Source organism: Aspergillus clavatus, genomic scaffold (assembly GCF_000002715.2).
Source record: "Aspergillus clavatus NRRL 1 1099423829791 genomic scaffold, whole genome shotgun sequence".
Lineage (NCBI taxonomy): Eukaryota > Fungi > Ascomycota > Eurotiomycetes > Eurotiales > Aspergillaceae > Aspergillus > Aspergillus clavatus.
The window spans coordinates 1256703-1278779 of NW_001517108.1; the positions used below are offsets into that span (position 1 = coordinate 1256703).

The 22077-nt window shown below is 51.0% G+C and overlaps 7 protein-coding genes across 7 annotated transcripts, besides 11 other annotated features; 3 read left to right on the forward strand and 4 right to left on the reverse strand.

Annotated features, from left to right (window-relative positions):
- The first annotated feature begins 150 nt into the window (after positions 1–150).
- Positions 151–220: a microsatellite.
- Positions 160–197: a microsatellite.
- Positions 221–3344: 3124 nt separating the features above from the next.
- Positions 3345–4000, forward strand: ACLA_071900 (NUDIX hydrolase; the record flags this gene model as incomplete). The annotated part of the gene is made up of 2 exons (XM_001275582.1): positions 3345–3405; positions 3573–4000. 2 exons carry the CDS (start codon positions 3345–3347, stop codon positions 3998–4000), a joined length of 489 nt encoding a protein of 162 aa, XP_001275583.1.
- A 1153-nt stretch (positions 4001–5153) lies between these two features.
- Positions 5154–6330, forward strand: ACLA_071910 (DNA-directed RNA polymerase II core subunit RPB3; the record flags this gene model as incomplete). The annotated part of the gene is made up of 3 exons (XM_001275583.1): positions 5154–5207; positions 5301–5869; positions 5952–6330. 3 exons carry the CDS (start codon positions 5154–5156, stop codon positions 6328–6330), a joined length of 1002 nt encoding a protein of 333 aa, XP_001275584.1.
- Positions 6331–6481: 151 nt separating this feature from the next.
- Positions 6482–6511: a microsatellite.
- A 446-nt stretch (positions 6512–6957) lies between these two features.
- Positions 6958–6980: a microsatellite.
- Positions 6981–7276: 296 nt separating this feature from the next.
- Positions 7277–7305: a microsatellite.
- A 184-nt stretch (positions 7306–7489) lies between these two features.
- ACLA_071920 (uncharacterized protein) lies at positions 7490–9449 on the reverse strand (the record flags this gene model as incomplete). Its single annotated transcript, XM_001275584.1, has 2 exons — positions 7490–8820; positions 8903–9449. 2 exons carry the CDS (start codon positions 9447–9449, stop codon positions 7490–7492), a joined length of 1878 nt encoding a protein of 625 aa, XP_001275585.1.
- A 112-nt stretch (positions 9450–9561) lies between these two features.
- Positions 9562–9598: a microsatellite.
- Positions 9562–9599: a microsatellite.
- A 1101-nt stretch (positions 9600–10700) lies between these two features.
- Positions 10701–10727: a microsatellite.
- A 412-nt stretch (positions 10728–11139) lies between these two features.
- ACLA_071930 (c-type cytochrome) lies at positions 11140–11816 on the reverse strand (the record flags this gene model as incomplete). Its single annotated transcript, XM_001275585.1, has 4 exons — positions 11140–11263; positions 11336–11430; positions 11494–11652; positions 11718–11816. The coding sequence occupies 4 exons, from the start codon at positions 11814–11816 to the stop codon at positions 11140–11142; spliced, it is 477 nt and encodes a 158-aa protein (XP_001275586.1).
- A 293-nt stretch (positions 11817–12109) lies between these two features.
- Positions 12110–12133: a microsatellite.
- Positions 12110–12134: a microsatellite.
- A 1258-nt stretch (positions 12135–13392) lies between these two features.
- ACLA_071940 (uncharacterized protein) lies at positions 13393–14302 on the forward strand (the record flags this gene model as incomplete). Its single annotated transcript, XM_001275586.1, has 2 exons — positions 13393–13800; positions 13898–14302. The coding sequence occupies 2 exons, from the start codon at positions 13393–13395 to the stop codon at positions 14300–14302; spliced, it is 813 nt and encodes a 270-aa protein (XP_001275587.1).
- Positions 14303–14778: 476 nt separating this feature from the next.
- Positions 14779–16055, reverse strand: ACLA_071950 (exosome non-catalytic core subunit RRP42; the record flags this gene model as incomplete). The annotated part of the gene is made up of 2 exons (XM_001275587.1): positions 14779–15408; positions 15510–16055. The coding sequence occupies 2 exons, from the start codon at positions 16053–16055 to the stop codon at positions 14779–14781; spliced, it is 1176 nt and encodes a 391-aa protein (XP_001275588.1).
- Positions 16056–17096: 1041 nt separating this feature from the next.
- Positions 17097–17120: a microsatellite.
- Positions 17121–17389: 269 nt separating this feature from the next.
- ACLA_071960 (serine/threonine-protein kinase) lies at positions 17390–19869 on the reverse strand (the record flags this gene model as incomplete). The annotated part of the gene is made up of 3 exons (XM_001275588.1): positions 17390–18832; positions 18893–19636; positions 19699–19869. 3 exons carry the CDS (start codon positions 19867–19869, stop codon positions 17390–17392), a joined length of 2358 nt encoding a protein of 785 aa, XP_001275589.1.
- Between the last annotated feature and the right edge of the window lie 2208 nt (positions 19870–22077).

The window sequence follows — 22077 nt, forward strand, 5'->3', positions numbered from 1 at the left end:
TGATATTATTGCCTGCGCTCAAGGCGGGAAAAGAAGAAATTGGGATAGTTGGAGAAAAAAGCGCGGTAAATTGCAGCTGGTTACCACTAGAGGGACTATATGGGACTACTGAATGGTTAGTCCAGTTTGCAGTTGGGATGCCTACCCGAATGATGGAACTGGTGATGGTGGTGGTGGTGGTGGTGGTGGTGGATGGTGATGATGATGGTGAAGATGGTGGATAGTTTAGTGGAGTTGGAGAGGAAGAGTGCTTACTACGGCCAAGTCAACTGATGGAATTATCGGAGCAGCCCCTGGGCAGTGGGCTCTGTCCACCGTCAGATCATTTATGTGTGATAACTACAGTCCTATTAAGAAGGAGATGGTTGGTGATACTATTCAGAATGCCCGAAAATAATGTCCCGACCAGCGACTCCCGTGGCTGTAAGATTTGCCAAGCATATCCGGTTGGCGTTGGTCATGAAGAAGCAAGCATGCCACTAGATACCTGACTCTAGGCCAGCCCACGATGGAAAAAGGGTGTTGATGATGCTTCTAGAAGGGGCTAACCCCCATGTCGCTGCAGCCTGTAAGGACCGAATCATCCCTGCTCTTTGGTGCTCCTTTCTTGAATGTGTTGCAGGAGGCTTAAATGTGACTTGTGGTCAATCTACAAGTCCAGGCGGGTATCTTTGCCACTCCAGGAGATCTTATGAGTTATGACACACGGCAATGTGTCTTGAAGATGGCCAAGAGAATTAAGCAAAAGAAAAATGCTCTATATCTCTACATAAAAGGAATAATGACAAACCGTCATTCTTAGTATGGAGTTCTATGGAGAACTCCTAGGTAGGAAGTATATGGTACCTGGCCTCAGCACCATCGCCTGGACTGCATTGTACGGGTACTGTAAAGTACCCTGTGTATTCATCCAAGTATTACGATACAGAGTATAGTACGCCTCCGTAATTATGTAAGGAAAAGCCGTACCAGGTACCGTACCTTTCGCATGTCTGAAGTTGGAAGTTGGCCAAGTGTCAATCTTAATTTTGGGAGACTCTGTTGAAATTCGAATGATGAGTGTGCTGAAGTCGTCCCGAATCAAATGTGGTGTCTCCTATTATTGCCATTCAAGAAAGGAAAAATGAGATCGCATGTATCTTCAACTCAACGTCTGAAGGGTATGGTTTGGTTGTTGTACAGATGTTCCCCCATGGTCAGTGACATCACGTGCAGATATCCCCAACGTCCACGCATCATCACCGCCCATCAATGATCACTCATGGTACCAGAGCCTACCAGCCTACGGAGTACAAGGATCTCAAAAGTCTCAAGCGTCAAGAGGCTAGGGATCCGCACTGGCGACCCGATCGTTTTCTGCTGCGTTGTCGCATCCCAATCCAATTGCCACCGCAGCGATCCTCAAGCCCTCCGAACCATTGATGACCTACAGATCTAAGCACGTACCTAGTTTTCTGGCTCTCAGGAATTACACCGTGAACTAACTAGTGACTGCATCTAAAGTATGCTCCCCACCAAGCCAAGGTAGGCCATGCATTTCAGATTCCACTAGAGAGTAGTGAGTGTCGTGCAACACAATACACACAGAGCAGACAGTATTAGGTATAGACACCCGTTCAGAGAATTTGACCAGTGCGATTTGACTTCGATTTCGTGCCGGGTTACTCGTGTCCGAACCTCATATTCTTTTCGATTAGGCAAATGTGCATCTGATGATGCTCGGAGATCTCTAACACTGGTCCGAGTTTGGCGCCCCGCAATCCGATTCTGGATCGTTTTGTGCTCCTTATCCTTCCTGGTATCCAATCTACAGCACTGGTGGAAAAGTATGATAGTAGTGCGGAACGTACGATGGAAATTAAGAGAACACCCCTGAAGCCTGGGGGAGGAAGCCAAACTGATAGCGCCCCAAAGTAAGTACTAATATGCACGATAGCATCATATACTGTTTTCTATGGACTATTAGCCCAAATGATCCATACTGCATCGTTTTGTCAATAGTTTGTCCGACACCGTAAATCTTATCATTGTGCTCTATGAAGTCCTGTACGCAGCTTAATAAGTGTATACTCCGTCGATATAGGGCATCGAATCATCACAGGTATGGAGCTTCGATCCTGGTCCCTTGACTACGCACTGTAATTTTGTAGCAGTTACACACCCGCAATAAGCTATCAAAGGTCTTGCGCTTGTGGCGAACCTCGTCGTTGGTTTTGTCTAAGGAGCAAAAGCAATTACTAGGCTAAAACTGCTGGGTTCGATCGAGACAGGTGCTTGCTTTTAGAAAGAGGAAAAACAAAAAAAAAAAAAACAAAAGCACCTACTGGGATATCGAAATTACAGTACTCGACTTTTGACATCGGATAGATACCTAGGTAGATACCGTAGGGAAAAAAGGCACGGAGTACCTTACCGACCTTCTACCTCACTGAGGTATGGATAGGTGATGGGCCTCGAGTCCTGTCCTTCAAAGGGAAAATAGCCCTGAACCTCGAATATGACTGGAAACGAGTCTTACAGTCAGGGTATTATTACTGAGTCCACAGTTCCCAGATGCCGCAACTGGAAGTAGTCCACCAATATGACGTTGAAATGATACGGTACTTACATACCGCCTCGGGCATTCCACCCTCAGTACTCCGTAGAAGAGCTCTGTAGGTAGGTACTTCAAGGGCAGTTAGGGTATTACAGCTTACGATACATGACTGGGTACTTACCGTCATGCGAAATACCCAGGCTTCGTCTCGTCTCCGTACTTCCTGCCGGACCGCGCCGCCATTATACCAAGCTGTCTCTGAGACCCTCTCCCCTCCCCTCCTCTCGTTTCTTTCTCCCATTTTCCTCTTCTACTCTCTCTCCCTATTCCTATACTTATTTTCTCTTGATATGATGTCTATTGTCACCTTTACATCTTCTCTGAGGTTCCCGTCCGCTACGGGAGTGAACGGGAATACCTAGTTCCTCACTCTCCTATCTCCGCAAAACGATTACCCTCAATCGCCCCAAAAAAATTTCCTTCGGCCGCCTTGTCCCTCTTTCCCCGCGAAAACCGGTGCAGGTCGACGGCCGTGTGGGATCGATTGACATTCATCCACCTGATCCGGCCCTATACTCAGGCGAAAGAGTTCTTGTCTTGGAGTGCCCGTCATCGTGGAATTGAGCAGCTCACGCTGTTACCTGACCCAATAACTTCCTGCACTTCATTACCCTCTCATTCTTTTACCTTCTGTTGCCTGGGGAGGCCCCGACTAGCTCTCGCTGTGCCGACACAAGCGTCCAATTCCTCCCTCCAAGCCAATCATTCCCTCGTCGTTCTCACGAACAACGCTCTTATATATACCAAAATGTCGAAAATGGCGGAACAACCTCGCTCGATGGAGTCTCGCGTAGGGCGGACAAACCAACGTGAGTTTCCATTGCCCCAGAAGCATAACGGCCTCTCTACCTGAAAATGAATCTCTTGCGACTACAATCTATGGCGCAGAAGCTCAAGCTTTTTTTTTTTTCCATCTCCCCCTTGTGTTTTCTGAGCCTGTCAACTCGAGTAAGGCTAACCTGTCCCTGGTTCTTAGGCTACGGCTCCAAAGGCGAAAGGCTCGTGGCGGGTGTGGTCCCGCTGTCTCATGACAAAACGCGGGTATTGATGATCCAGTCCGCAGGGAGAGGCGGCTGGGTGCTCCCAAAGGGCGGATGGGAGACAGATGAGGTACTTGCTCAGCATGCTGCCTGCAGAGAGGCTTGGGAAGAGGCCGGGGTCATTTGCACGGTCCACAAAGATCTGGGCCTGATTCCGGATATGCGTCCGTCCTCCCATCTGACGATGACTGCGCCGAAGGCCTCGTATCAATTCTTCGAGGTGACAGTTGAGCGGGAAGAAGACCAGTGGCCAGAGATGCACAAGCGGAAACGGCAATGGGTCACTTATGCACAAGCGGCCGCCGCTCTTGCAAGTCGACCTGAGCTCTTGGAGGCTTTAAATCGCAGTTCGCTGAAAAGATAGCGAGGATTCGCCTCTTTTCTTTTCCTGGTTACACTCGGATCGTTGCTTCTGAGAGCTTCGATCTTTCCGTTACGAACTGCGACGATTTTTTCCACTCAAAATTTGGCCTCCTTTGTTTTGAAATTCTTGCCTACATTTGTGTTACTTGGTTTTACCTCACATGGTCGATCACACAGCCTTGGAGTTTGAGTCTTTGTATCATGTTGCTTGGCACAGGTGGGCGGCGGCTTGATGGCTTTGTGCATAACATTGGTGTCAGTGTGCTCATCACCATAGAGTCTTTAATGGTTCATCAGCATAGAGGGCTAGAAGCACAGCCCAACAGCGTTGTGGGTGGATGGATGGGCGGATGGGGAAAGGGAGTTTTTGTTGTTGCATTGGCTTGTGTTGGGATTTCATACAATTACTGTCGGAGAGATGATATCGGCTATCTGGATACCACTATTTCGACTTTGCTGGCCGTGGATTTGGCCATTCAGCACAGCTGAAGAGGAAGAGGCAATGGTTTGAATCTTTCCTGCGCTGGCATTGATGGGATGTGCCTCCTTACAACTTTATCGAGGCCTTGCAATATACTCGCAGAAATTGCCACTTTATCTACTCTAAAAACTGTCTCACAGTAGACTTTTAATTCAATAACTGAAGGAACATGGAAAATGATATGGTAATCCTGGGTGATTTGCAGTATGAGCATCCATTGTAGTAGACTCCCAACTCTGGGTGTTGTGAATGGGTTGAAGAGGTGGTGAAAATTGATCAATCTGTAGGCTGGACGTTAACAGAACATCCCCTTACTGCTCTTTGACATCAAGCCCCTAATTCTGAAGGGATATAGAGAAATCGCTGCTCATTCCCGGAGAGCGTAGTCTTGGTGTGAAGAAGAAGCGCCTCCAGAAGGGGACTGAATAGAATGGCCCAAATAGGCAAAGCGCCAAAAGGCGGAAGTGCCTCGTTCAGAGCCAAATCCAGAGCTCCCTCTTTCTCAGCCACTGGTAACACCAAACGATCTTTCTCCTTCGGCCTTCATCTCACAAGGACTCTGCTTGCAAAATCTACATCGTGATACAGGTCTGGAGTCGCATGAGCCGGATATAGCAAATACTCACGCAGAGAAACGAGGTAGGCGGCCAGCAGCGCTGCCTTGATTTCCAGGATGGATTATGAAATGGATATTGAGCCCACGGGGCCCCAGGTGACCGTAAGAGAGGTGAGTCGGTCTATCACCGGAGCAAGACAAACCGAGCCAGCGCCGTTGAGAGAACGTAAGGACGATGCCAACTGATGAACTACTTTTTCCCAGGCCGAGCCATACCACGTCGACTTCAAACTCAGCTCCGTGGACCTCGCCTTCGCCAACTCGCTGCGCCGCGTCATCCTCGCCGAAGTGCCCACGATGGCCATCGACCTGGTGGAAGTCGAACGCAACACGTCGGTACTCCCGGACGAGTTCCTCGCGCACCGGCTGGGCCTGATCCCGCTGAACTCGAAGAACTGCGACCAGGACGTCGAGTACACGCGCGACTGTGACTGCGAGGACCGCTGCGCGCGCTGCAGCGTCACCCTGACACTGCACGCGCGCTGCACGGGTGACGAGATCATGCCGGTGTACGCGCGTGATCTGGTGGTTACGGGCGAGCGCGCGAACGAGTGGGTCGGCACCCCCGTGCTCACGGACCCGGAGGGCAAGGGCTCGCTGATCTGCAAGCTGCGCCGCGGCCAGGAGCTTAAGATGACCTGTATTGCGAAGAAGGGGATGGCCAAGGAGCATGCGAAGTGGGCGCCCACGGCCGCCGTGGGCTTCGAGTACGATCCGCACAATAACCTGCGACATGTGGATTATTGGTACGAGGAGGATCCCATCAAGGAGTGGTATGTTATTCCTCAGCTAGGTTGTCTGTCTCGTGCTCCAAACTCCAGCGTTACTGATTGATTTCCTGCTCTTTCATCTCAGGCCCATCTCGCAGAACGCTGCCTGGGAACACGCCGCTCCTCCCGACCAACCGTTCGACTACGACGCCACCCCCAACAACTTCTACATCGACGTCGAGAGCATCGGCAACCTCGACCCGGACACCATCATCCAGCAGGGCATCGTCGTCCTGCAACGCAAGCTCGCCACCGTTATCTCCTCCCTCTCCGGCGCCGGCAACGGCGGCATGGGCGACGACGACGACATGATGGGCGTGCGCAGCCCGGATGCCTACGAGCCGCCGGAGGGCATGGACGGCGGGTTCACCGCGTACGCCAACGGCGGCACCAGTGCCTGGGGCGCGAGCGCCGCGACGCCATACGGTGCGACGCCGTACAGCGGAGGCGGGTACGGTTATTAATATGGCTCCATTCTACCTTGACACATGAAGTGATTCTAGACAAGGAGGAGGGCGGGAAAGTGGAGAGTATCAACATTAAACAAATTCTCCGTTGCCTTACGGAGCAAAGCGCATACTGAAATGGAGTTTCATGGGGTTGATTTCAGACTGGTTTTTGTTCTTATTTTTTTTTTTTTTTTTTCATGCAGGGCGCATATCCGGGGCAGTCTTTTCTTTTTTACTTTCCTTATATCTTGGGAATTTCTGCTGTGAATATTTTTCTTTGCTATTGCTTCTACTTCTAGGTTCCCCTGTGAATCTGGATCTGGACTTAACGTGTATATCTATCCTTTTTTTTTGGCAGAAAAAAAAAGTACAAGTCTCCAAAGTTACAGGAATTACATCTTGTACCTATTACTGAACCTGTTTTGGAGAAGTATGGAGAGTGTATAGGTAGTGAAGTGTGAAGTTGATAAGATGCCACATACATGCTAGACCAGATATGCCAACCAGCAAGAACATAAGGACAAGGCGTGAGGCTCCCGGGGGATACATACATGTCAAACGAAAGATTGGAAAAGCAGAAAGAAAACAAAAGAAAACCAAAGCCGAAAAACGCCAGCAGACAAGAAGTAGTAAACGGGAACTAAAAAAAAAAAAAAAAAAAGAAAGGAAGGAAGAATATGAGCGCCCCCCCTTTGCTCCTTTCCTTCTTAACCTTAACCCAGTGTATCATGATAAAAAAAAAACACACAAAAAGAAAAGAAACACAACCAAGGATCGCCAGATGAAAAGGAAGAAGGGAGGAGAAACAAAGCCCACTCGTCTATTCCCGCTTTTGACCTCAGTTTCGCCAGGAAAAAGAAGAAGGAAAATGCGACGAGGGTGGTTGAGGTGCGCAAAGACGCAGACGCAGATGGACGCCGGAAGGGAATGATTTCAACGCTGAGTGAACCTAGCCCAGACCAGATAGATAGATAGATAGATGAATAAATACCAGATGTGATGATGACCGCAGAACACCGATGTAAGCCCCGCGTCTAGATGGAGGAAACGCCGTAGTGAAAGGTACACTGAAGGAGGAAGACAAACCCGATCGCAAGATAAGATGAAGAAAGACAGCTGCGTATGTGTGTATGTAGTTGTGTCGTGGGGTCTCAAGATCCCCTCCTTCGGCGACTCAGAGTCCGTCGATGGTATCTGATCCTGGATCGTCCGAGCCATCTGCGAGCATGGATTGTGATGGGAGTTTCCGCCCGGATCCGTACACCATCTCCATAAGTTTGGCTTTCTGTTTCTCCCGAACAGAGCGGAGGTAGTCGTATGTGCCTTCCAGCCCGCGAATCTGACCTTCGATGACGGCTTCCACGGGCCCCAGCATCCGCCCGTTACTGCGGCTGCTGCCCGCTTCAGCCGCACCAATGAAGCTTACCGAGTCGTTTCGCCGTACAAGCGGGCTGACGAGTTTGCGCCGGAGAGTTTCGAGGTTGACTTTGAGGGTCAGGAGGCGGCCGCGATGGTCCATCAGGAGATGCTTGTTGGCAACGGTCCGGCTGCGGACATTGGCCAGCAGACGTTTGTTCTTCTCATACTTGCGCACCACGGCGGCATCCGGCCCGAGGACTCGGGTCCATAGGGAGCTCAGCATTTCGCCCTCGGCGCGTTCTTGTGCATCAGACTCACGGACGACGGTGCGCTGCAGATTCAAAAACTGGCGGTCGATGGATTCAAAGAGCGCAAAGAGCGCAGTGGAATGAGTCAGTTCGCTGTTGATGGACTCTTCAAGCACAGAGAGAAACTCGGTGAAGGTCCGGGTAAGCGTCGCTCGCGTCCGCTGCGCCGAAGTCTGACCAAAAATGGCCGTCACCACGAGACCGAACGTGGTTGGAGCGGTGGTGAGTTCGCCGTCGGCCACCTCGCCACTAGGGCCCGACACACGCTCGAGTGTGCCCAATTGCGACAGGAGGTCGTGTACATTGTCAAGAACAATGGATGGCAACGAGCTAGGCGGTTGCGATGATAAGGTTTCCAGCTCTCGTTTCGCCCAGTCCATGACAATGAGGATTGAATCCACGTCAGAGTCGACATTGGCAAAGAATCGTGTTAGCTCAAGCGACAAGGTCTTTAGGGATTCTGAGAGCTCATCCAGCTGGCGCACGATGATGGGCGCGCTGGTCATATTGGTCCCGCGTACGGATTCACTCAAATCCCACACGGCGACGCCGGTCTCCTGCAATGTCCCGATCTGCTGCACGCCATTTTCTGAGTAGTAGATGAGGGGCTCAAAGGATCGCGCAAAGCTAGACAGCTTCACCAGATCCGGGATCGACTGGGGGAGGTTAGGGAGGAACAATGCGCGCATGAAGGTAATGGAGAGAAGGGCAATCAGGATGGATAAAGTGGTGTTAGATTTGGAGCTAGTGATCTTGTCGAACTTGGATCGCAAGTAACCAAAGAACGCGACAAAAGGTTCGCGATGCTGGACTTCTGCGCGCACAGCAAACCGTATATCTTTGAAGCAAAAAAAAGTCCACCAATTAGTATCCCGCGCCCAGTCTGCTGGTCAAGGGTTGCAAACCAAGATAGAGCCTACAATTGCTTAGGTGATTCTCCAACCCAAAGTCCAATCCATCATTCTCAGGGCCGGTTCTGGGCGCCGTCCCCGGGCCTGGACTGGGAGACCGTCCCTTCAACGGCGTATCCGTATCAACGGGGAGCGGTACATTGGCAGCGATGGTCGCAACGCCTGTATCGGCCGATTCGCTGCGCTTCTTCGCCGCGAGGGTTTCGATCGCATCCTCGTACTGCGGGCTCGGTTCGCGCGACTGCGACGGGCTGACTCCCACGGTCGGCTTCAGCAGTAATTGATCGTCCTCGCCTTTGCGCAGATAGGGTTGATGGCGATACCATCCACTCCCTTGCACATAGTCATGCCTGCGAAATCCCGGAGGCGACCAGCGCTCACCGTTGGGCGTGGCCTCTTCTTCCTCGCCCTCCGACTCCTCTGATCGAAACCCGGAATGCTGCGATGGAAGACCGAACACGGGGGAGCGATGGGCGTTACTGTGGTTCTCAAAGTCCTCCAAGGAGGCATCCAGCGACGGATGATCGTCAAACACGTTATCTAGCTCATCCAGCATGATGGACGGCGTTGCGCACAAACTATATCGAACTTGTAAAGCCACTTCAGTCACTGCGCTATTCAAGCGACGAACTCAAGAGGGAGACAGTTTACTGAGAGAGCGATAGTGGGTAGTAGTAGTAGTAGTAGTAGTAGTAGGAGTGAGTAGCTTGAGGGAGGGGGTTAGTCGCAAGCGCGCTAAGGTACGGTGAGTTCTGAAGGATGCGCAGTCGGAGAGAAATGAGCAGAAAAGGAACATGAAAGTTGCAGCAGTAGCAACGAGGTCAACGATTCGAATGTCAGATGCAGCAATGGGGAGATGCAAGACATGGGAATGCGCTGCGCAGAGAAGAACGAAGGTCCAGCGAGAGGAGTAGAGAGCCTTGATGCCTGAGGACTCGAACGGCTGGCCTTGGTCTTTGGGTCTTTGGCCTCTGACTGACTAACTGGAGTGCGACAAGTCACTCAACCTGCCTGGTCGACAGTCTTGGTGGCCTGGGAGTTACCTACATACAAACAGGAGAGGCGCTTTGCATCAAACGGGCTGCCACATTCCACGGAGGAAAATCAAGCAATCAAGTCCTGTATAGGAGCACGTTAGTATGGACAAAGTCGCGTCTCGATGGAATCCAGCTAAGAAGGATATGAACAGGAACGGGATGGATGGGGAATGTGAGACTCGATCGCGTCTTGATAGACAGACAGATAGATAGCGAGGGACAGATAGAGAGGGCCTATCGACGTTTAGATAAGCGGGCGAGAAGGTACTTCGGGGGGGAGAGACTTGGGTCGGTACCTCAGGCACTGAGGTGTCATTGAGTGGACAATGCGATTGGCCAGGGTGAAAGAAGAGGGGGGCGCAGAGAGTGGCTGGACCAATGGTGTGCGCTGGGAGTCATGTGCCTGTTGTTCCAGCTGTACTGTACCGTACAGCGCCCTCGTAGTCTTCAGTCTGAGCCTGCAGGATGGGACGATTCTGATCAGATCAGTTCGACAGCAGATACTTAATCCCTCTTATTATGGCCATGGACTAGAGGCATGATAGGCTGTACTCCATCTTGTTCACTCTGATGGACAGCGTGGCCTGCGCGCGGGGGCCAATCAGGGAGCAACTGACGGAGGTATGGCCGCAGGATCGCCTTCTAGGTGGTTGTAACAAGACACGGAGTAACAGGATAGGCCAGTAAGTAGGTAGTAGGACGATACCTACCTACTCTAGAGAGAGTCGACTGGATCTCAGGAGTCAAGAAGCAGAAGTGAACCTGAAACTCATGCTATGCCATGCCATGCCATGTCAACGTCCACGAATCTATCCAAAGTCCAGGGTCGAGTCGATGCGGAACTGATTTTCAGGCAGCAAGGCACCAAACTTACTACCAGGTCACCAGGCTACATCAACCAACACGTGATGCCCGATGACGCACGTGGGACCGGCTGGCCCGAACCGAGTACCTGCGAAATGAAGCAATAAGACGCAAATACAACCGAAAAAAAAAGGGTATCATGGAGGGGAGATCTCTTAAATTCATTATGGTCTTCATGATACACAAAATCCGACGGGAGACATGATCATCGGAGAAAAGGTGACGAGAGATGGGAAGACAAGATAGAAGAACAATCGCGCGCACGCTCGGACTCTATGATATCCGCCATGTTCCAGCACACAGGAAACATCAGGTCTATTGCGTTTAAACAAGGTTGGAGTAATATTACATGCCCTGTCCGTAGCACTGCCGAGCGTCTGCTTTTACCGCAGAACGCGCATCCAGGACCCACGCGGCAGGATCAGAGATAAGTGATGTTTTAATGCGAACATGTTTAAGCGCAAGACTCCTTGAGGTAGCTGTGGGAAGGGAAAAAAGGGTTAGCGCCTATTCTCGCAGTCAAGGTTCCAAGGGTACATACGTGATCAGATCGTTTCTCTCCTTGGTCTTCTTCAGGCCACCGAAGGCCATCTTGGTACCGGGGATGAACTTCTTGGGGTTCTCGAGGTAGGAGAACTGTCAAGCACCGTTAGCACACACAATCGCCGCTTCTCATGTCGGGTTGGTATTTGAGCCTACCAGAGTGTTCTCGTCCCAAGTGACACCGGCCTGCTTGTTGGCATCGGTGTAGGCGTAGCCCTCGGCGGAACCGGTCTTACGGCCGAAGAGACCGCTGAGATTGGGGCCGACCTTGTGGGGACCACCGGCCTCGACAGTGTGGCACTGAGCGCAGCGAGTCTGAAATAGCAGAGTTAGTGTCGCTGAACCAAGAGATCGCGATGGTTATAAGAGCAAAAACTCACCTGGAAGAGCTTGGCACCCTTCTTAGCGTCACCTATAATTACCATTGGGTCAGCGATCTGTTTGGCCCTTTCCGCCGCTTCTAGTTCGGCTTCGCGCATGTGTAATGAGGAGGCAGAAAGTGTCGAAGCTCGTCATCGTGCAATGGATTATGATTGGAATGGGCGAAGCTGAGATGTTCTTCGACAGTGTGATGAACGAACAGGACACTCGCTATCAGCGCGCAAGCAGTGCACCAAAGTCTCGAGACAAGCAGCCAGAGAGCACGAACGGCTTTTCCTCAATGCTTTCCTCGAGTCCCATGATTCACTCCACGCCCAGCTGAAACATCCAGCTGGCCAACATGATCCAGTCGCAGTGAATGGGAGCACAACCGGCAAGTCGCAAGAGGGAGAAAAAAAAAAAAAAAAAAAAAAAAAGAGAGGAGTAAGCTTACCAGGAGCGAAACCCTCGTCCTTGCCCATTTTGAATGTATACAGGTAGAATTGAAAGGAGATTGATTAGAGAGGAGATGAGAGAAGGATGTGTTTTGTACAGAAGGACGAAATCCAAAAAAGAATCAATTGGGGAAGAAAATGGGAGCGAGCTGGTAGGGGGAGAAAAACTTGCGGGCGAATTTGTAGATGCGGCCGTTCTTGCCCCCGATGACTCCCGTGATCAGGGTTTCGGCCAATGACAATCGAGATGATTCAGCAGCAAACGGGCGCTGTCGGGACCGCGAAATTTGCCGGTGAGGATGCCTTACGTCAATGGCATCACTCAACTCTTGTCTCCTGGCGTAGTTGTCATCAAAGGTCATAACATCGTCTGACGAGGTTCTCGTCTATCACAGATTACAGTATGCTTGCTGTCAATCCTATCTAGACTACTGATACACTTCATAGGCATATCGCACAGTTTCGCCGTCAATGGCAACCACCAGCGTGATGATATCATTCCAAGCTCACAACTCTGCCAGCACAAGGATGATGACTCAGCTCCTAGGTGCTTTGTACCTACTTACACTCTTGGAATGACCGTTCTTGGAAGTATTTGACTCTATTTCCTGTCGTGTTCAATCCATGAGTCTTCTCTTTGGAGTCCTGACTCGCGACACGCTTGCTGATAGTAGGTAACACACCTTCTAAATATAGCCTGCGTCACCGCCCTGAATCCGGATTCTTTTTTTTTCCTGTTGTAGTTATCTGGAATTGATTTTGAATCGCTGCGTTGTTATTTGTTGATTCTTTGCCCGGATCGCCGACTGCTTCTGCCACTGGGTTCCGCTCCGCCGGGGGTGGTCCGATCCATTGCGGCCTGAGGTTACAGGCACCACCATTGTTGATTGCCTGGGACGAAGTAGATAGGAACAATGAACTTTATCCCGTCACTCGCCAACACCTGGCTCATCTTATGCTGACTCGATCAATCTACATATTTTGTTTCTCTAGTCCATATGCTGAGTCTGCTTGTAAATAACTAGATAAGTTGTAGCTTCTAAAGCAGGGAGAAAATAGTATTCGGGTCCCAATCTAGCCTATAAGACTACAACATGTGTAGTCACGTGATTGCTATCAACATCGCCGAGGGGAAAAAAAGCGTCAACCCCCGTCAACATCGCGGAGTAGCTAGCCCAACAGTCAATAATTTCTTCCATTATCCCTCCCGCAAGCATACGTTTTTCATATGCCACACGCCATGTCCCCCAGCACGATCCCCCAATTCCTGCTCCCCCGCGGGATGCCCTCCCAACGCACCCTCCACGCCCTCGCCCGCCGCAGCACCCCAACCCGCCTGAGCACCGTCACCAGTATCCCCTCCACGCGCCGCTGCGCCTCGTCAGACAACAGCACCAGTGCCAAACCGCGCGTTCTCGCCCAGCCAGACAAGTTCCGCCCGCCGTCGCACCCCGCGCGACGGGTCGTGCAGACGCGCAACGGCAAGGTCGTCGGCGGCGGCGGGCCCATCAACTATCCGGGCCCGCGCCTGTCGGAGAAGGAGAAGGAGGAGCAGAAGCACCGGGAGTATCCGAATATGTTCCCGCCGGAGGGGACGGTGATGTATAAGTTTCTGACGAGTCGGTGGATTCATATCTGGATTGCGATGGTTAGTGTTCACCCGGGCAGGAAATCGCAGTTGGTAGGAGAAAAACGGAGACGAACAAGGGCTAACGTGATTTTGTTTCATTTTTTTTTTCCAATAGGGTGTGCTCACATCCCTGGCCACGTTCACATTCACCACGAACTTCAAGCACAGCTCGCCGTACGCGCATCTGCTCCCGCCGTGGTCGGCGCTGTTCGCCCACCCGATCGACACCGTGTCGCAGGCGCTGGCTGTCTTCCGCATGCATGTGCAGCATAACTCGGTCGAGACGCGGGAGAAGCGGCTCAAGCGGGTCGAGGATGCGGAGAAGAGGCGCCAGTATCGCATCGCGCATGGGCTGGAGGAACCCGCGGAGACGGACGGCAAGGCCGATGCGGATGCGGATGCGCCTGTCGTTGATGACCAGTCACCTGTCGCTGTTGATGTGCCGGCAAGCAGTGGGGCGGAGTATGTTGACTGGGATGGGCAGAAGAAACCCGTGAAGAAGTGGTTGGGTATTTGGTAGAGAGGGGGGAATCAAGCGGAACTTCGGTGGGCGGAGGTGGTTTATGGCTAGGCAGGCATTCTGGCTGTATGGGCATGATGATATCGGAGACATTGATGGGCGCTGTATACTAGACTACACTTCTCTTTTTTTTTTTTGTTTGGGATCTTGGCTCGACCCATGTATTATTCTCTATGTACATGATATACTCCTGTTCAAGGGATACACACGATACGCATACCGTTTGGTCGTGTGTCAGTTGCATGCAAAAAACCTGCGTGGACGTCAGATCGGCTGTATCTCGAGCGTCGGTCAAATTTCCTGCTCGAGGTATTTCTCCTGCCTGAAACCAGTCACCACAGTATACCCCCGTCCTTCGCAACGGCGTGGTGAGCTAACACTATCCATCATGTCATTTCAACCAGCCCATGACACAAGAAGAGTCGGCGAGGATTCGCGCCAGAGCGTAGTTCATTTTTGAGACCGCATCATCTATTTCAACCAACGGAGACGCCTTCGAGCCCCTCTAATACATCTTCGCCCACGCCGCCCTTCTCCAGCACCATCTTCACCATGCGTGCGACTGTGCCCCTCTTAACTCCACCACGACGAGGTCTCCAGACTCCAGGGACTTCTTCTTCGCCGGTCGATGGGTTGACAATCGCCGCTTCCTCCGCAGCCACGGTAGAACCTAACGTAGCGACATTCTCCGAATTGGGCACACCAGGCTGCGTCAAGCGGGACGGCGGATCCACCGTACGAATAGACAGCAGTTTCAAACCCCCGGTCTCTCCATCGCGCGTGACCGACAATGCCATCACGGCGTCCGCAACGGCAATCTCCTCTCTGTTGGGATCGAAGATGATATTATCACCCACGGAGATCACCAGAAGCGTCACCGGAGGCCGAACATACTGTAGAGGTGAGGGCACAGAGGCATCCTTCACACCACTCCCAGTACCCGAGCGCGGATAGAGGTATTCCGCTGCGTTCCAGTCATCGTCGAAGAAGGGATCCTCCTCGCCCTGCGACTTAAGCTTGGGCAGCCTCGTCGACAGAAGCGCCAGATGTGTCGTGAGAGAAAGCAGAGGAAGTGGGTAGGACAGAGGCTGAGAGAGAAGCAGAACCTGCAGTGCAAAACAAAAAAAATCCAAAGTCAGCCTAGTCCAATCTCCCGCGCAAAACTTCAACCCTTCGGAAAAAAATCACCGCAGCAAAATCCACATACATCGATATATAACCTCCAATGCCAGCGTCGATTAATCACCAACCTCCCCTTCAACCCTCCAGCCATCTCCGCGTCCCCGCCCTGCCCACTTGAGACACTCTCAATGAGCGGCTCGCGCATCATCTCCGACAGAAAAACAGGCAAGGCATCATCATCCCGAAACCCGGGAATCTCAATGGACATCTGCACCCATGACTCATGGCCGCCTGCAGCGCCCGCCCCGTCCTTGTCCTCCGCGCCATCATCGCCCCGAGACAACTGCGAGACCGAGACCCTCAGCGCCTCCGTCGGGATGACCGTCTTCTCGACCTCGGCTTTCACGCCGACGATCGCCTGTGTGCCGTCTGCGAAGCCGACACGCGCGCTGCCATTTGTGCCGGGAAGAATGTCTGTCTCCGCGCTCAGGGGCCGGAATTGTGTGGATGAGCGGCCGTCTGGGCGGATGGGGCTGTCGGGGAGCGCGAGAGAGGTGTAGAGGTAGGAAAGTTCTGCGGGGGAGAGGTGAGGGGTCTGGGAGGCGGATGAGGCCTGGCGTTGAGCTGACATGGTACTTATTTATTTATTTTGTTGGAAAGAAGGGATCTTTGGAAAACAGCTACCGGATCGGGCTGGTGGAATAGGTAATGAATCCCAAGACCCAGCAGGTGATTTGCAGAAGAGAGCTTTCGCTCTGGACCGTTCCGGTTGCTCACAACGACCGTAGATGATGAAAGTCGAGATTGTTTTATAGTTGGTAGGAAAGAGTAAAATCAAAAGAGCATGCCCATGTCACAATTAAGAACAAGAGCTTTCTTCCATACAGGGTTTGGTAGAAGAAATTGGCATCTACTACTCCACCTCTCGATTGTACTGTTTCGGGAAATTCTGAAGAATATCGGAGCATTGTTGTTCCGGAAGATCTTATCACCAACTGTACTCCGTACAATAGCCTCGCATGGAGGAAGTCGACTTGTAGTGAGTGTCTCGCCAGAGTATTCCCGAAGTTGCTCTCAATGTCTTCCTACTAGTAAGAATGATGGTGAAATCAATAGAATCAAGCAGTCAGCACAGATCGATCATGGTCCGTATCTATTAGGTATATGTACGCAGGTATATGTATAAGAGGCTCCGCCGCCCCCAGTAGGAATTATATTACAAAACTTGAGCCATCGACTTGCGTCGTCATTCTCAATAAGAAAAAAAAGGGTAAAGCAAAATTGTACAGTGAGAATAGAAGATTCGCGACGAGATAAGTCGGGTGACCTCCCCCAAGCGCAACAGCAAAGAGTGACAGGCGAGGGTTGATATGCCCCAGAAAGATAAATAAAAATGTACAGGTGGTGAAAGAAAAAAGCAGACTGACAAAGGAAAGACTTGATGGTGAGGTTTGAGGGTCGACAGAGGGGTCTGTATATATGTATATATAGGGGAAATGATGGTAGATCTCGCGGCTCGCGCGGTTGGTATCAGGGTATATCAAAGCAAAGGGATCAGAATCCACAAGATAAAAGATCAACAAGGGAAAGAATAGAAAGCGAAAAAGCAAAAGTATGCCGAAAACGAGTTGCGAGGCCGACCATCTATAAAAGGCCTTTGGGGGTATGAAAACGAAAAGAACCAGCGAAAAGAACCAAGCCCGGGCTGACCGATGCTCCCTCCCGAAGAAATCAAGGCGAGTAAAGAAAAGATACAAGGCGAATAGAGAAACTCCTCCAATAAAATGAGAATAGGGTAGACACCAGATCCAGTACGCCGTGCTCGGTGAGATAGCCGGGTTATGCGCATTATGACCTCGTTTTCTCTTCTTTTGTTCTTCCGAAGACGCGAGACAAGGAAATAAAAAATAGAATAAAAAACTGGTGAGGGAGGATCAAGAGAGTGAGAGGAAAATTTGGGTGAGATCATTTGCAGGTAGATCCTGTCAACAAAGTGGATGAAGTCGGGTTCATCCAGTCGCCTTCCTCGTAGGGAGGAGTGGGCCATTGACGAGTCGAGCTTGCATGGTCGATCTTTGCTTCAGGGAGACGTCCGCGTCTGCAATAAGTCAGGTCATGCTGACCAAAGGAGACGCCATCACACTTGGCAGATGGCGAAGGAGTTGGGTAGGGGCTGGGTAAAGGGCGAGAGCCGTCATTCCCAAGAGCTTGACGACTGTATGTAGACGAAGCATCCGATGACGTTTCATGCTGTGCCAGGCGTTTAGCAGCCTTGCTTGCCGAATGCAAAACCTCATCGAGAAGCTCATCCTCCTCCTCAGGGGTCTCGTAACGGTGAATGGGATGAGTGGACATCTGCAGTGCACGCCGAGTCCGACTCGAGATAGGCCCGGGAGTAGCACCCGTGGCAACGGGGCTCTCTGTCATTGAACGAATGGATCCCTGAGGCATCGACTGACGCTTGCTAGCGTCGCCAGCAGTGATCTGGACAGGGACGTTTCCGATAGCGGCCGAGTCAAGAGAGTATTTGACATGCTGTAAAGCCTTGTCTAACTCGGTGAGGTCATTGTGCTTGACGTCCCCGGGATTGACAGAATCCAGCGCGAGAGATGATCTGTTCGACCATGGCATGCAGCCAGCGTTCGCTTCGACGTCATCGGTTCCCAGATTAGCTTGATTGCGACCTGATAGCCTGCGAGCCCTCTTACGGAGATGAGCGAAAAAGCCCTCCTTCTGGCTAATGGGGGCATTCAAGTTGCCGGCCCCATTGAGCGCCCTCTCGGCCTCTTGCCGGTGGGTCTCGGCGTAGTGGTTGCCGTGGGAATTGAGAGAAAGCTGGCGGCCAATCTTCTTGCTAACTTTACCAACACCTAGATTGGCGTTATCTCCACCATGAGCGAGAGTTGAGTTGGCTTGGGCCGTGACTGCGTTGGATAGGGGCGATACCGGACGGATGGAGGGGAGGATAGGCATCGGGGCCCCATTCGCCCACGTGGCGCGCTTTGCAAAAGCGGGTCTGCTTTTGGTGACTTGCATGTCGGGTGTAGTGTTGTACGACACTGCTGGTGGACGGAGAGACTGTTCATTTTCCAAGGTTGGGGCAGGGCTCTCCGATCTCCCGATCAAAGATCTTCTGAACCAGGACGGCTTGGAGGTGGTCGGGGAGTCGCTCGAATCTCGCGTTGCCGATCGGAAGCTCTTGTCGGACTGCTTGCGACCGAGCAGCCGTGATGTAGAGGATTTTGGTCGCAGTGGATCAACGGCATCCGCGAAATACTCATGGTTCAACGCTTGGGTTGAAGTTGGCCGGGCCTTCGGATCCCACATTAGACACCATGTCACGAAGTGGCTCAAAGATGCTGGCCATTGAGGAGTTTGCAGGATGCTCTCCATCGAATGAGGTGCCATCTGTTTGAGGTCATTGTAAGCTACCATACTTGCCTCGATAGGATACCATAGCGGTCTTACCTTGGGGAAAGTGAAACCCAGCTTCTGCGCCAAACGGGAGCCGTCCCGCCATTCACCCCCGCCAAGTTTGGTGCCTGATTTGCTATACCAGTTACCAGGACTGCCCATAATCTCACAGATGCGCCAAACTTGGTCGACCTCGTTGCCACCAGGGAACAAGGGCTTCAGAGTAGCGATTTCGACGGCCATAGCACCAACAGCCCACATATCCACTGGGGCAGAGTACTCTCCTGCACGCAGGAGAACTTCCGGCGCGCGATACCATCTAGTCGAAACATACGTTGTGTACGGCAACTTCGAATGAGTCTCTCGGGCGAGGCCAAAATCGGCGATCTTCACAGTATAGGTTGGGGGTGTCGAAGGAGGAGTGACAAGGTTTGAGTAGCGGCTGAATGCCGAGTCATTGGGAGCGGATGTCGACACTAGGATGTTCTCGGGCTTGATGTCCCGGTGGAAGAAGTGGTGAGCATGAATGTGATCAAGACCAGCCAGGATCTGATAGAGAATGCTCTTCACGTGTTTCCCTTCAAGGTACTTGTGGTCTCGAGCTTTCATCAATTGGTAAAGGTTGCCATCCATATATTCCATGCAGATATGGAGTTTTCGGGAGAGCGGGTCAAGGAATATGTCCAGGGCTGGGACAAGGTGGGGATGGGCGGGAAGAGTCCGTAGGAAGATGACTTCGCGCAGCTCCAGGCAAGGGGCCAATGAGTCGAAAGTTTTCTTCATCGTTTTGATTGCAACCTGACGAAAGGATCAGCGGGCCTTGATCTTCATGCTCGTAACTAGGGGGGGGGATGTCTTACCATAGTCCCTCGTCTCGCGATATTGGAGCCGGCTGTGCGTACACGGGCCACTGCAACGCTACCAAAGCTACCATCTCCGACCTCCTTGATGACCTCAAATCTGTCTTCGAGCGTAGCCATTGAAGCAGGTGCAGGGCACCGCGAGGGCGGGTAGTCGTAGCTGACGGTCATGTCGACTCTCTTTGGGATCTTCTGCCGGCAGATGAATCAAAGGAAGTGTTGGCGACTATGTCCGGCTTCGGGTCAATGACAAGTTTGCGGCAGTGATAAGTGTCATTCACGATGTCACACTCTTGGGAGTGGTTTTAGGGAGTGGTATAGATGTGAGGGAAGAGGTTCAATGCAAGCAGGTTCTCATCATTCGGGAGGGAAGCAAGTCGAGTCGTTGAGAGGAGGAGAAGCAGAGGATATGATTCAATCCCATCGATGGTTCAAGCAAGTAGTAAAAGAAAGTGTGGATCGAAGGAAGCGTGGGGTTTGGTTTAGATAGATGTAATCGGATGGGTTTCAAACAAACGATGAAGTAGTGGGAGAGGAAGAGAGAGAGAGAGGGAGAGGGGTGGGAAGGAAAGGGGAGGGGGGAGGGGGGTATGTATGTATGTATGTAAGTGAGCAGTAGGTAGTAGATAGTAATAACTTCTCAGGATAGCTCTCAGGGAAAAAACGAAGGTGGAGGAGGAGGAAGATCTGGAAGCAAGATGGAAGACCCGGAGGATTGGACGTGATCACTGTAGTGATAACTGGACCCGTTTTGGTGGGAACTGTTTAAACAAGAGGAAGATCGAATATACCGACTTTTTTTGCGCAAGAAACCCCTGACGCGGACACACGGTGACAGCTGTGCTAGTCTGGGCTCCAAAAAGGCCTCCCAAATTAATCCTGTTCGGACTACGACGTATGTAGTCGTACTAGCCTCCTAGGTAGGCTTGAAATGGGGCCGTGGGGACTGAAGAAGCGGTCGACAACGGAGAACGGAGCAAGTGTGAGGAGAAGGGGGGGGGGAGATCAATGCTGCAGATCACAGAGGAAGAGATAATGTGGTGTTGATGACGATGAGAGAGGTAGGTGAAGGTATTCTATCCAGCAGTATGTAGCTGCAACTGCAAGACAGGACAACAGTTATAGTACTGTTCTCAAGCAATTTCAGTCTCCGTGGGACTACTGTCGGGGTTGATGGGATGATGCTGACATGGACGAATAACTCCTTTTTCTCCCTGTTGCAGCAACAACAGGTAGACTAAGTAGGATGGAGTATGAACAGGTTGGGGGGAGTTTAGTTAAATGAAGAGCGAGTGTGAGTGGTCCGAAGGGAGATATAGATCGTATGGAAGTATTGAATGTACCACTACGGAGATGGAGAGACCACGCAAAACATCTGGTATTATTACCTATGATTTATGGGTGATTTATTCCGAATGATTAGGTAGGTAACTGAGTACTTGTAATCATTTGTAACATTACTGTCCCTACAGCGACGTAGCCAGCAGTAAGCAATTCGGGTGGTTACTGAGTCCTCGTAACGAACTCTCTTACTGTGTACAACTTACTATGTACAAGAATAGTCGTAGAGAAAAAAAAAATCGAAATCGAGAAAGGGAAAACCAAAAGGACCACAAGAAAAGACAAGATAAAAAAAAAAAGAAAAAAGAAAAAGAAACAGGAAGAATCCGGCCTATTTTTCATATTATTTTTAGGGGAAAACGATAATACCACGGAGTACGGAGCACTCATAAGGGAGGGTGGTGGTATCGCACCAGAAAGGAAAGGTGAGAAACGAGATATCCACACCGGCAGGGAATATATCTAAAAGGGAGTAATCATCATACGGAAGAGCAACATCCATTACCAAGGCGGAATAATAATAAATAATAATACAGAACAAAAATAATCAAATTGAATCAACTTAGATCAAGACTACAGGGGGATGCCAGGTAAAGGCCTGATGGACCTCGGAGGTACAGACAACTGAAAAGTAAACAATGAAAGTTACTCGTCGCAACTGAGAGAACAAACGAACGGACTCTAGCGTTTGAAGTACTTGGGTCCTTTAACTACTAGGTACACGTCTACTCCGTTCTTAGAGATCAAAGTCCTACTCCGTAGATATAGCGAAAACACAAAACACTTCAAGCGTTGAAGGTTTATGTCCAGAGCCCATTTTATTTACCATAGTCTCGATAGATGTTACAGCTAGATTTCACCAGGAGTTCCTTCAGGCAATAATGTGGTGGGGTTACTTTTCTAATGCTATAATTAGGACCAATAGGATCATGCGTCGCGGGGGGTGCGAAGATTAAATTCAACCCTCCATTTTCCGTCCGAAAAAATATGATTTTCACACAGTACGTACCTGATTGTAATAATTTCCATTTTTCTTCA